Below are 14,377 nucleotides of genomic sequence, written 5' to 3' on the forward strand. Positions count from 1 at the left end.
AATTCCAGCAACTTATTGTGAGAAGCTTGTCATCATCTATTTAGTGAAGTGCACCAGTCCCTCCTGCAGCACCCCCACAACATGATGCTGCACCCCCCATGCTTCATGGTTGGGATGCTGTTCTTCACCCTTTTTCCTCCATCTTACTTTGAGAAATGTCCTCTGGTCTGATGACACATATATTGAACTGTTTGGGCATAATGACCATCGTTATGTTTGGAGGAAAAAGGGTGAAGAACAGCATCCCAACAGTGAAGCATGGGGGTGCAGCATCATGTTGTGGGGGTGCTGAAGGAGAGACTGGTGCACTTCACTAAATAGATGATGACATCATGAGGAAGGAACATTATGTGGATATATTGAAGCAACCTCTCAAGACATCAGACAGGAAGTTAAAGCTCGGTCACAAATGGGTTTTCCAAATGGACAATGACCCCAAGCACACCTCCAGAGTTGTGGTTAAATGGCTTAATGACACAAAGTCAAGATAGTGGAGCGGCATCACAAAGTCCTGACCTCAATCCGATAGAACATTTGTGGGCAGAACTGATAAAGCGTGTGTGAGCAAGGAGGCCTACAAACCTGCCTACGACAACACACTTCTATTACTTCTATTCAGACATTATCATTCGCTCAAGTCTCAAACTCATTTGATTTTCACCTGCTGAATCCTAACAGATATTCTGAGGGGAGATGTTTTGTGTTAATGGGGTCCAACACCACCTTGCTTCAAAAAGGATTAAACCACGAGTCGTAAAGATTAGATTTATAATGTGTTTTATTGTCATAGACACTTTTGTTTAAAGTCACAATCATCTGTAACAGTTTCATGAAGGAGAATCAAATTCAACATTCAGACTGTGACATTAAATCATGCATGAAAATGTTCAAACACTGACACACAACTGCTGAACATACAAAAATATTTGATCAGGTGACACCTGCATATCTTTATAGATTTAAAGCAGAATCAGGAGCGACTGTGTGGAGGTGTTCATCAAACACACACTAAACGAGTCATTGGTTCTTCTTGTTTGGCGCTCGAGCGTGTGTGATGATGACCGGCAGGAGCGCAAGGGCGGATATGAGCACGGCCAGCAGAGGGCGATAGAAGATCCAGCCGGCCGCGATAGTGAACAGCGACAGAGAACACGAGACGGAGAACGCAAACATCTTCAGTCCCACCGATACCAACTCCCTCACCACAGGAACCCAGTCCACTTCAAACAAACACCAGCATCAATACAACATTTAACAAACGTTACTGGAACACTGTGTGTGAGTTCATGTTTGTGAGAGAGTTCGTGTGTTTGTGTGAGTGTGTCTGTGTGTGTGTCTGCGCATGTGTGTGTCTGCGTGTGTGTGAGTATGTTCATGTGTGTTTGTGTGAGTGTGTGTGTTACCCAGTGTGTAGATGATGCGTGTGCTCAGACTGATGCCCAGAAACATGAGTGCCCATCCGCCGACCCGCAGTGCCCAAGTCTTCATATCGTTCAGCTGATGCTCTTTAGCAAACACCTCCTGTACACACAGATTCAAATGTGTGATAATGCCAAGATCAGATCGATTAGTCACATGTTCACTCTCTCACCTCTGCTGTCAGCTCGCCCATATACAAGATCTCCAGTGAATCACCTGAACGAGTCCTGAAGGGTGTCAATTTATCACCCTGCTGCTTTGCTACAATACTCACCTACAACACACACACACACACACACACACACACACTAATACTAGTTCTAATGCTACTTTCTTGGATCTCTTCTCACTCCATAAAATCTTTAACATTCAGATCAATATTTCTAGTTATCCATTTATTTAACAAGCAGCCATGTGATAAGTGTCAAAATAAACCCCTTTATGGTGATGAAAGACCCCTTTTATGAACCAAATTGAACCTGTAAAACAAGAAAATAAGAGATCTGCTTGGCCTGTAATCACCTTGTGGGCGGGGCCAGGATAGAGTCCATCACCACTGAGACCAGCGTAAACAAAACGCACACGCACATCTCCAACCTAAACACACAATAATTAATGACTACCATAGAAACACAGACTTACACAATCCAAGTGTTCACATGTGTTATAGTGTGTGTGTTCACCTCTGGCCTTCGCGGGTTTGCAGTGTGGTAAAAATAATCATCATATACAGTGAGGAATGTGTTTACATCAGGAAATCCTTGAAGACTCAACGTGTGGAAATCATTAATCTGCTCGATAAGTCCATTAGACAGGAAGAGCTTCCCGACCCAAACATCAGGAGCTACAACAGTCACGCTCTCCACCGCCATTGCACTGCCAAATCAAAATAAACATCAATCCCCATCGGACAGTCAAACAAAGAAACCACAATCCCCATTGCACTGTCAAAACAAAATAAACATCAATCCCCATTGGACAGTCAAACAAAAAAACTACAATCCCCATCGCACTGTCAAAACCAACAAACATCAGTCCCCATCGCAGTCAAAACAAACAAACAAACATCAGTCCCCATCTCACTGTCAAAACAAACAAACATCAGTCCCCATCTCACTATCAAAACCCCATCGCACTGTCAAAACAAACAAACATCAGTCCCCATCTCACTATCAAAACCCCATCGCACTGTCAAAACAAACAAACATCAGTCCCCATCTCACTATCAAAACCCCATCGCACTGTCAAAACAAACATCAGTCCCCATCGCACTGTCAAAACAAACAAACATCAGTCCCCATCTCACTATCAAAACCCCATCGCACTGTCAAAACAAACAAACATCAGTCCCCATCTCACTATCAAAACCCCATCGCACTGTCAAAACAAACATCAGTCCCCATCGCACTGTCAAAACAAACAAACATCAGTCCCCATCACACTGTCAAAACCCACCAAACATCAGTCCCCATCGCACTGTCAAAACAAACAAACATCAGTCCCCATCGCACTGTCAAAACAAACAAACATCAGTCCCCATCGCACTGTCAAAACCCACCAAACATCAGTCCCCATCTCACTGTCAAAACAAACAAACATCAGTCCCCATCTCACTGTCAAAACAAACAAACATCAGTCCCCATCTCACTGTCAAAACCCACCAAACATCAGTGTCAAAACCCACCAAACATCAGTCCCCATCTCACTGTCAAAACAAACAAACATCAGTCCCCATCTCACTGTCAAAACAAACAAACATCAGTCCCCATCGCACTGTCAAAACCCACCAAACATCGGTCCCCATCTCACTGTCAAAACCCACCAAACATCAGTCCCCATCACACTGTCAAAACCCACCAAACATCAGTCCCCATCTCACTGTCAAAACAAACATCAGTCCCCATCTCAATGTCAAAACCCACCAAACATCAGTCCCCATCGCACTGTCAAAACCCACCAAACATCAGTCCCCATCTCACTGTCAAAACCCACCAAACATCAGTCCCCATCTCACTGTCAAAACAAACATCAGTCCCCATCACACTGTCAAAACCCACCAAACATCAGTCCCCATCTCACTGTCAAAACCCACCAAACATCAGTCCCCATCTCACTGTCAAAACACACATCAGTCCACATCGCACTGTCAAAACCCACCAAACATCAGTCCCCATCGCACTGTCAAAACCCACCAAACATCAGTCCCCATCTCACTGTCAAAACCCACCAAACATCAGTCCCCATCTCACTGTCAAAACCCACCAAACATCAGTCCCCATCTCACTGTCAAAACCCACCAAACATCAGTCCCCATCTCACTGTCAAAACCCACCAAACATCAGTCCCCATCACACTGTCAAAACCCACCAAACATCAGTCCCCATCTCACTGTCAAAACCCACCAAACATCAGTCCCCATCTCACTGTCAAAACCCACCAAACATCAGTCCCCATCACACTGTCAAAACCCACCAAACATCAGTCCCCATCTCACTGTCAAAACCCACCAAACATCAGTCCCCATCACACTGTCAAAACCCACCAAACATCAGTCCCCATCTCACTGTCAAAACCCACCAAACATCAGTCCCCATCTCACTGTCAAAACACACATCAGTCCCCATCACACTGTCAAAACCCACCAAACATCAGTCCCCATCTCACTGTCAAAACCCACCAAACATCAGTCCCCATCTCACTGTCAAAACACACATCAGTCCCCATCGCACTGTCAAAACCCACCAAACATCAGTCCCCATCGCACTGTCAAAACCCACCAAACATCAGTCCCCATCTCACTGTCAAAACCCACCAAACATCAGTCCCCATCTCACTGTCAAAACCCACCAAACATCAGTCCCCATCTCACTGTCAAAACCCACCAAACATCAGTCCCCATCTCACTGTCAAAACCCACCAAACATCAGTCCCCATCGCACTGTCAAAACAAACAAACATCAGTCCCCATCTCAATGTCAAAACCCACCAAACATCAGTCCCCATCACACTGTCAAAACCCACCAAACATCAGTCCCCATCACACTGTCAAAACCCACCAAACATCAGTCCCCATCACACTGTTAAAACACACATCAGTCCCCATCACACTGTCAAAACCCACCAAACATCAGTCCCCATCACACTGTCAAAACCCACCAAACATCAGTCCCCATCTCACTGTCAAAACCCACCGAACATCAGTCCCCATCTCACTGTCAAAACCCACCAAACATCAGTCCCCATCTCACTGTCAAAACCCACCAAACATCAGTCCCCATCGCACTGTCAAAACAAACATCAGTCCCCATCACACTGTCAAAACCCACCAAACATCAGTGTCAAAACCCACCAAACATCAGTCCCCATCGCACTGTCAAAACCCAACAAACATCAGTCCCCATCTCACTGTCAAAACCCACCAAACATCAGTCCCCATCACACTGTCAAAACCCACCAAACATCGGTCCCCATCTCACTGTCAAAACCCACCAAACATCGGTCCCCATCTCACTGTCAAAACCCACCAAACATCGGTCCCCATCTCACTGTCAAAACCCACCAAACATCGGTCCCCATCACACTGTCAAAACCCACCAAACATCAGTCCCCATCACACTGTCAAAACCCACCAAACATCAGTCCCCATCTCACTGTCAAAACCCACCAAACATCAGTCCCCATCACACTGTCAAAACCCACCAAACATCAGTCCCCATCTCACTGTCAAAACCCACCAAACATCAGTCCCCATCGCACTGTCAAAACCCACCAAACATCAGTCCCCATCGCACTGTCAAAACCCAACAAACATCAGTCCCCATCTCACTGTCAAAACCCACCAAACATCAGTCCCCATCTCAATGTCAAAACCCACCAAACACCAGTCCCCATCTCACTGTCAAAACCCACCAAACATCAGTCCCCATCTCACTGTCAAAACCCACCAAACATCAGTCCCCATCTCAATGTCAAAACCCACCAAACATCAGTCCCCATCTCAATGTCAAAACCCACCAAACATCAGTCCCCATCTCACTGTCAAAACCCACCAAACATCAGTCCCCATCTCACTGTCAAAACCCACCAAACATCAGTCCCCATCTCAATGTCAAAACCCACCAAACACCAGTCCCCATCTCACTGTCAAAACCCACCAAACATCAGTCCCCATCTCAATGTCAAAACCCACCAAACATCAGTCCCCATCTCACTGTCAAAACCCACCAAACATCAGTCCCCATCGCACTGTCAAAACCCACCAAACATCAGTCCCCATCGCACTGTCAAAACCCACCAAACATCAGTCCCCATCTCACTGTCAAAACCCACCAAACATCAGTCCCCATCACACTGTCAAAACCCACCAAACATCAGTCCCCATCGCACTGTCAAAACCCACCGAACATCAGTCCCCATCTCACTGTCAAAACACACATCAGTCCCCATCACACTGTCAAAACCCACCAAACATCAGTCCCCATCTCACTGTCAAAACACACATCAGTCCCCATCACACTGTCAAAACCCACCAAACATCAGTCCCCATCTCACTGTCAAAACAAACATCAGTCCCCATCACACTGTCAAAACCCACCAAACATCAGTCCCCATCGCACTGTCAAAACAAACATCAGTCCCCATCACACTGTCAAAACACACATCAGTCCCCATCTCACTGTCAAAACACACATCAGTCCCCATCTCACTGTCAAAACCCACCAAACATCAGTCCCCATCGCACTGTCAAAACCCACCAAACATCAGTCCCCATCTCACTGTCAAAACCCACCAAACATCAGTCCCCATCTCACTGTCAAAACCCACCAAACATCAGTCCCCATCTCACTGTCAAAACCCACCAAACATCAGTCCCCATCACACTGTCAAAACAAACATCAGTCCCCATCGCACTGTCAAAACCCACCAAACATCAGTCCCCATCTCACTGTCAAAACCCACCAAACATCAGTCCCCATCACACTGTCAAAACCCACCAAACATCAGTCCCCATCACACTGTCAAAACCCACCAAACATCAGTCCCCATCACACTGTCAAAACCCACCAAACATCAGTCCCCATCGCACTGTCAAAACCCACCAAACATCAGTCCCCATCTCACTGTCAAAACCCACCAAACATCAGTCCCCATCTCACTGTCAAAACCCACCAAACATCAGTCCCCATCACACTGTCAAAACCCACCAAACATCAGTCCCCATCGCACTGTCAAAACACACATCAGTCCCCATCTCACTGTCAAAACCCACCAAACATCAGTCCCCATCACACTGTCAAAACCCAACAAACATCAGCCCCCATCTCACTGTCAAAACCCACCAAACATCAGCCCCCATCGCACTGTCAAAACAAACATCAGTCCCCATCGCACTGTCAAAACACACATCAGTCCCCATCTCACTGTCAAAACCCACCAAACATCAGTCCCCATCTCACTGTCAAAACCCACCAAACATCAGTCCCCATCTCACTGTCAAAACCCAACAAACATCAGTCCCCATGGCACTGTCAAAACCCACCAAACATCAGTCCCCATCTCACTGTCAAAACCCACCAAACATCAGTCCCCATCACACTGTCAAAACACACCAAACATCAGCCCCCATCGCACTGTCAAAACACACCAAAAACATCAACCATTATGCTACTTAAATAAAACAAAGATCAAGAATACACAACAACATCTACAGCTATTACACTTTAAAATAAAAGAAAACAAACATATGAACAACAACAAATCAACATCACTCATTGATTTGAGAGTTCAGTCTCTGATGGAGTTTGACCTGGGGTTTACGTGTCCGACCTCCTGATCAAAGTGTCTGCTGCTAATGACCTCTGACCTCCACTCAGCGTCTGTAAGAAACACACAAACTCAGTGAGACGTTCCCGAGACACTGTGAGAAACGACAGCTGTCAGTCAACACTCACTGTATGTGTATGTGGTTTCTGTCTTAGTTTCTCCATTCTCTTTATAGTCCCTGAAATGAAAAAAAAACATCAATGTTGATAGAGCGTTAAAAGAACAATTAAACTCTGTTGTTGAATGTTCATGAGAAATGATTGCCTGAAACTTATTTACTTGATTCAATATACTCATTACATTATTTTAGAAGTTTCCGAAGTGTCTTAAAGATGATGTCATCAATATTTTTGGTCTGTTTTCCTGGATGACAAAGTCTGTACATTTTCAATGTGTATATCAGCTAAAAGTTTATTTTATGCAGATGAGCTCAAAGCTACAGACACTCGACTGTTATGTTGATTAGATGTTGTCTGTGAGTTAGACAGACGTTCACCTGCTCTCGGAGAGCTCCACCCATTGGTACATCTCCACCTGTCTCTTCAGCTTCACCGCCTGCACTGAGATTCTGTAGTTGGGGTCGTACAGCGGCTGCAGACACACAGAAAGCGTTTGTTCCTGAACGTGACTGTATGAATGTTTCGATCTGTGAGGAACAGCAGCTGGTGTACCTGTGAGGTGTGCAGCGGTCCAGACAGATGAACCAGCCGATTGTGATTCTGATGATCCAAACTCATGTCTGGATGAAGAGACACGACCTGAGAGAGACCCTCATCAAGAGACATCGCTGTACGCAGAGCTCGACCCTATTACAACCCAAGCATGTGTACAACATCAGAAAAGCACTAGACAGACAGACAGACAGACAGGTATTGTGCGTCTCACCTCATTGGTGAAGAGCACATAGAAGGACAGGGTGAACAGACAGATGCCCACAATCACACCACCGGTGCTGTCACTCAACCGCTGCAGAAATCCAGGTGATTGACAGCTGTGAACACGTGTGTGCTGATCACCACCTGAAAACTGTGTGTGAAACATTGATCACACATTATTAGACTGCAGAACTGAGCAAACTGTGTCATTGATACACAATATTTACTAACAGTTTTGAGCAATGAAAGTCAATGAACAATTCAGCATAAAGAGCAACAGAAATGTGACTGATCAATAATACACAAATGATTATGTCTCAGGAGTAAAATAATAAATAGGACTTACTGCTTCAGTCATGCTGTGAGTTTCCGGAAGAGAAACTGAATAACTCGATTAAAGTGCACTTTTCTGCTCCTCAGCACATGAACACGATCACCGAGTCGTCCCGTGTAACTTAAAGTGTGTGTTTCTGATCAAACTGTCGCGCTTAAATGATCTTATAACGTTAAAAAAGAGCGACGCGTTCAACGACTCCAGGAAGTTTCGTGCACTAGGAAGTGTTGTAGTTGTAGTGCACACTAAGCATGCCGGGAGATGTAGTCACGTAGTGAACATTGTAGTACACACGGCAGAAGATTCTCTCAAACAACATACTGGAAAACGTTTTTTAATAACTTTCAATGGTTTCCCTCGTTATGAATTAGCCATTGTTTCGCCACAGTATCTATATAGATTTACAACATGGCTGCAGTAGTTAGGGTTCATTTTGTGCATACTATGATTTTACTGCAGATACCATGGCAACACAGAAACTATGTGTAGTAATAATACAGGGAAACCAAAATGTGTTTTCTAAATTCATGGTCCTATTGATTTACTATAGTGAAACTAAGGACATGCTGTTTGTTTATTTATTAATTTAATTTTACTTGTGTATTTATTTCATTTGTATTATTTATTTACTTAGTTAATTACTGCAGAAAACATGGTTTTAAAAACTACACTTGTACAACAGATTACAGTTGAAGTCAGAAGATTACATACACCAAAGCCAAATATATTTATTCTCAGTTTTTCACAATTCCTGACATTTAATCATATTAAACATTCTTTAACATTCCCTGTTTTAGGTCGGTTAGGATCACTACTTTATTTTAAGAATGTGAAATGTCAGAATAATAGTAGAGAGAATTATTTATTTCAGCTTTTAAATCTTTCATCTCATTCCCAGTGGGTCAGAAGGGAACACACACTTTGTTAGTATTGGGCAGCATTGCCTTTAAATTGTTTAACTTGGGTCAAATATTTTGGGGATCCTTCCACAAGCTTCTCACAATAAGTTGCTGGAATTTTGTCCCGTTCCTCCAGACAGAACTGGTGTAACTGAGTCAGGTTTGTAGACCTCCTCGCTCACACATGCTTTTCCCGTTCTGCCCACAAATCATGCTTAAAACAAATCAGATTGAGGTCAGGACTTTGTGATGCCGCTCCAATACCTTGATATTGTGTCCTTAAACCATTTTGCCACAACTCTGGAGGTGTGCTTGGGGTCATTGTCCATTTGGAAGACCCATATGTGACGAGCTTTAACTTCCTGTCTGATGTCTTGAGATGTTGCTTCAATATATCCACATAATGTTCCTTCCTCATGATGTCATAATCTATTTAGTGAATTGCACCACTCCCTCCTGCAGCACCCCCACAACATGATGCTGCACCCCCATGCTTCACGGTTGGGATGCTGTTCTTCACCCTTTTCCCTCCAAACATAACGATGGTCATTATGGACAAACAGTTCAATATGTGTTTCATCAGACCAGAGGACATTTCTCCAGTCAGATCTTTGTCCCCATGTGCACTTGCAAACTGTATTCTGGCTTGTTTATGGTGGTTTTGGAGCAGCGGCTTCTTCCTTGCTGAGCCTTTCAGGTGATGTCCATATAGGACTGGTTTTGCTGTGGATCTAGATACTCGTCCACCTGTTTCCTCCAGCATCTTCACAAGCTCCTTTGCTGTTGTTCTGGGGTTGATTTACACTTTTCACACAAACTATGTTCATCTCTAGGAGACAGAATGCATCTCCTTCCTGAGCGGTGTGATGACTGTGTGGTCACATGGTGTTTATACTTGTGTACTATTGTTTGTACAGATGAACGTGTCACCTACAGGGGTTTGGGAATTGCTCACAAGGATGAACCAGACTTGTGGAGGTCCACAATCTTGCTTCTGAGGTCTTGTCTGATTTCTTTTTATTTCCCCATGATGTCAAACAAAGAGGCACTGAGTTTGAAGGTAGACCTTAAAATACATCCACAGATACACCTCCGATTCAGTACACCTCCTATCAGAAGCTAATTGTCTAAATGCTTGACGTAATTTTCTGGAATTTTCCAAGCTGCTTATAAACACAGTTAACGGTGGGGTCTGGGTATCTCAGCGAATATTGAGATACCCAGTGGATCGTGGAGAGTAGCATGAGTCTCCACATGCTGTGAGTCTCCGCGGTGTCATGCACAACGAGTCACGTGATCAGATGCGCCGATTGACGGTCTCAGACGCGGAGGCAACTGAGACTCATCCTCCACCACCCGGATTGAGGCGAGTAACCACGCCACCCCGAGGACTTACTAAGTAGCGGGAATTGTGCATTCCAAATTGGGAAGAAAAAGGAATATAATATTTAAAAAAAAGAAAATTACAAAGACACAGTTAACTTAGTGCATGTAAACTTCTGACCCGCTGGAATTGTGATATAGTCAATTAACAGTGAAACAATCGGTCTGTAAACAACTGTTGGATAAATTACTCACGTCATGCACAAAGTAGATGTCCTAAACGACTCGCCAAAACTATAGTTTGCTGATATTAAATCTCTGGAGTGGTTAAAAATGAGTTGTAATGACTTCAACTTAAGTGTATGTAATCGTCTGACTTCAGCTGTAACTATTGTCTCACTAGTTAAACTGTAGTAACAATATTTATTGACACATTGAAAATGATTTGTATTACTATAGTTTTGGTTTTCCTGTATTATTTCTATGGTTCTACTATGAATATTATTATTAATAAAATAGGGTTACTGTAGTAAAACCATGGTTAATTTATTGTGAGGGAACAAGAAACACAAAAAACTATTATAGCAATAATAGTGTCATATCCCATAATATCAATATAATACATAAACCTGATACTAATATTAATATTAGTGTTGTTGTTGTTCAATCAGTTGTTATTTAAATGCATAAATGTGAATGAATGATTAAGCCCAGACAGACAGATGGTTGTGTGTGTTATCTGCAGTGGCTCTGATATCATGAGAGGATTATGAGCGCAGGATAATTTAATAATTACTCACACGTCAGACAGACAGAGTCTTCACATCAGTGTGTGTGTTTGTGTCAGAATGCCGGAGTTTGATGTGATCGTTCTGGGAACTGGACTGAAGGTAACAAACATTCACTTACTCCACTAAAGCAATGCAGATGTGTCATTAATATCACACATATAATCTCACTGAAACACACAGATCTCTCCAGCACATATCCTTATGATGATCAATAATCTGATGTGATATAATCTGTGTTCCTGTAGGAATGTATTTTATCTGGTCTGATGTCTGTAAACGGCAAGAAGGTCCTACACATTGACTGTAACTCGTTTTATGGTGGCGAGAGCGCGTCTATTTCCCCTCTGGAAGAGGTCAGACGTACCAACACACAGTTACATTTCATTATTTAGCAGATGATTTTATCCTAATCAATAAATGTTTATTACTGTTGATCAGCTGTATAAGAGGTTTCAGGTTTCCACTCCGTCTAAATCGATGGGACGCGGGAAAGACTGGAATGTGGATCTGATTCCCAAATTCTTTCTTGCCAACGGTGAGTTTATAAAGTATGTCCACATTCACTCAGTTTGTGCATTAATGTGCATTAAAGGTGGGATTATTGTGTTTATTGCAGGTCAGCTGGTGAAAATGTTGCTGTACACAGAAGTCACCAGATATTTGGACTTTAAAGTGGTTGAAGGAAGTTTTGTGTACAAAGGCGGCAAAATTCACAAAGTTCCCTGCACTGATGCTGAAACTCAGACTTCAGGTGAGTGAACAGGACAGTTTGATCAATGAGAGCTCTTTAATATCTCAATCCTTTCTCAGCATTCAGATGAAAAGAAAGAGGAGACTCCTGATGTTTCTGACTCCAGTAAACTTATGTGTCTCACAGGAGATCTCAGAGATCTCAATATGAACACTTGAAATGATCTGCCTTTCACATTCATTGTATAGCTCTAAATCTTGACTCAGCTGTGGATTTCTGGAGAAACGTCTGTGATAAAGTTGATCCTTGAATGAAACTGAGAGCTTCAGGAAGTCTCTTTGAAAGAGGGTTAGGTTAGGCTAACCCTGTTTTATTTTCCAGTAAAATATCTGAACATCATTTAAATGATTTGAGGAGCAGAAGCAATATGAAGTTATGTTTATTGAGAAATCCAACTAAATATGCTGCGGTTCATGCTTAAAACAAGAAAAAACGATTTGCCAATGGGGGAAGCAAGAAAAACTTGTTTTCACTTTGAATCGAGTTTTTCTGTCTTACCCAGTTGGCAAAACGCTTTTTTCTTCTTCTTGTTTTAAGCATGAACCGCACCATATTTAGTTGGATTTCTCAATAAACATAACTTGATATCTTCTGTAAGTATATTTATCTTGTTTCAGAAACGTCTAGATACTTTTACTGGAACACAAGTGAAACCCGTGAGCATGAACACGTTCCTCTGGTAATCACATGTGTGCGTGTATTTCAGATCTGATGGGGATGTTTGACAAGCGCAGATTCCGCAAGTTCATGACATTCATCCTGAATTTCGAGGAGAATGATCCGCGGACGCATCACGACATGGACCCGCACAGAACCAGCATGAAGGACGTGTTTCGACACTTTGACCTGGGCACTGATGTCATCGAGTTCACAGGTCACACGCTGGCCCTACACGTCAATGATGAGTGAGAAAATCCATGAATCTATTCTCAACAGTACATTCAGAAAATCCCTTTATGGAACATGTATGACGTAGTAAGACAATGACAAACTCACCGCCACAATGCTAGTGTTGCTGATGTTTTCTGTCCAGTTTCTATGAGAGAACAGAAATGGGTGAACCCAACCTACACAAACTACACTGAGATTCCCTACTTTCATTGGATAGTTGAGAACACCCACTGATCGGGAAATGCCCATTTCTGTTCCGCAGAGACCTCAATTTCATTTCTATAGTCATGTTTCCATCCAAGTTATGAAATTAATTTATGCAAATAATCAGAATCTTGAAAAACTACTTGCAAATAAAGCTGCGTTTCCATCCCATGTGTTTAAGAGAACAACTCTAACCCTAATCGTCACTTATGGGAAAAATCGAAATGAAAATGGATGTTGAAGACACTGTGGTTATTAAATGTGATGAATTATTGCGGTTTAGAGCGTGCAGAAGAAATGCTCTGACGAACAGCGTGTTTGCTAGCGTTCAGTGTCACACAATCTGATGATGTCATATAGTCCAATTATAGTCCAGTTATGTGCGAATCACATGACTTGTTGAGACAAAGAAGGATTTTTCTACACATTTTGGACATTTTATTCACATCTTAGTGTTTCCATCCAGCATCCTTTAAGAAACGTACTTAACAATATGTGTACGGAAACCAGCTCTCTGTATATGACTTGAGTTCCTCCTTCAATGTAAGTCTGTGGCTTTAATTGTCTATAATCATGAGGTTCGTTCAGTAACAGTGATGCTTGACTGATGATCTATAAAGATAAAGCCGTCTGTCTGCAGTTATCTGGAGCAGCCGTGTCTGATGACCATCAACCGTATCAAGCTGTACTCAGAGTCTCTGGCACGATACACCATCAGCCCGTATCTCTACCCCATCTTCGGTCTGGGCGAGCTGCCGCAGGGCTTCGTCAGGTAACACAAGATCAAAATCTTTCAATGTGCACAACATGTGACAAGTAAACATGAGAGTAGCGTGTTGTCCCGCAGACTCAGTGCCGTACATGGGAACAGCTACATGCTGAACAGACACGTCGATGACATCATAATGGAGGGAGGGCGAGTGGCGGCGGTACGATCCGAGGGAGAGGTGAACATGACATAATAATCGATCATTAATCAAACATCATAATCAATAAGTGTCCTGAAGAATCATTTGGCCTTCGTGTGGCAGGTGTTTCGCTGTAAGCAGCTGATCTGTGACCCGAGT

General features: G+C 43.1%; 2 protein-coding genes across 3 annotated transcripts in view; one reads left to right on the forward strand and one right to left on the reverse strand.

Annotated features, from left to right (window-relative positions):
* Positions 1-760: 760 nt before the first annotated feature.
* On the reverse strand, positions 761-8,680 carry LOC127639562 (transmembrane protein 43). 2 transcript variants are annotated; one of them, XM_052121637.1, is made up of 11 exons: positions 8,464-8,680; positions 8,128-8,268; positions 7,914-8,048; positions 7,739-7,833; positions 7,371-7,420; positions 7,226-7,295; positions 2,103-2,295; positions 1,942-2,016; positions 1,592-1,693; positions 1,404-1,521; positions 761-1,220 (listed from the first exon to the last, which is right to left on the reverse strand). In XM_052121637.1, exons 1-11 carry the CDS (start codon positions 8,473-8,475, stop codon positions 1,018-1,020), a joined length of 1,194 nt encoding a protein of 397 aa, XP_051977597.1. In that variant the 5' UTR covers positions 8,476-8,680; the 3' UTR covers positions 761-1,017. The 2 variants fall into 2 exon arrangements, with proteins under 2 accessions (XP_051977597.1, XP_051977598.1); XM_052121638.1 differs by lacking the exon at positions 1,592-1,693.
* A 2,815-nt stretch (positions 8,681-11,495) lies between these two features.
* The window catches only part of zgc:112334 (uncharacterized protein LOC619199 homolog), a 4,464-nt gene continuing 1,582 nt past the window's right edge, over positions 11,496-14,377 (forward strand). Inside the window, exons 1-8 of the mRNA XM_052121926.1 lie at positions 11,496-11,563; positions 11,710-11,817; positions 11,903-11,999; positions 12,081-12,215; positions 12,922-13,120; positions 13,951-14,082; positions 14,158-14,257; positions 14,342-14,377. The exon at positions 14,342-14,377 is cut by the window's right edge and continues 136 nt beyond it. Of these exons, the coding sequence (XP_051977886.1) occupies positions 11,522-11,563; positions 11,710-11,817; positions 11,903-11,999; positions 12,081-12,215; positions 12,922-13,120; positions 13,951-14,082; positions 14,158-14,257; positions 14,342-14,377 (849 nt within the window). The 5' untranslated portion in view covers positions 11,496-11,521. The remainder of the gene's footprint in view (positions 11,564-11,709; positions 11,818-11,902; positions 12,000-12,080; positions 12,216-12,921; positions 13,121-13,950; positions 14,083-14,157; positions 14,258-14,341) is intronic.

This window comes from Xyrauchen texanus, chromosome 48 (assembly GCF_025860055.1).
Source record: "Xyrauchen texanus isolate HMW12.3.18 chromosome 48, RBS_HiC_50CHRs, whole genome shotgun sequence".
In the NCBI taxonomy this organism is placed as follows: Eukaryota; Metazoa; Chordata; class Actinopteri; order Cypriniformes; family Catostomidae; genus Xyrauchen; species Xyrauchen texanus.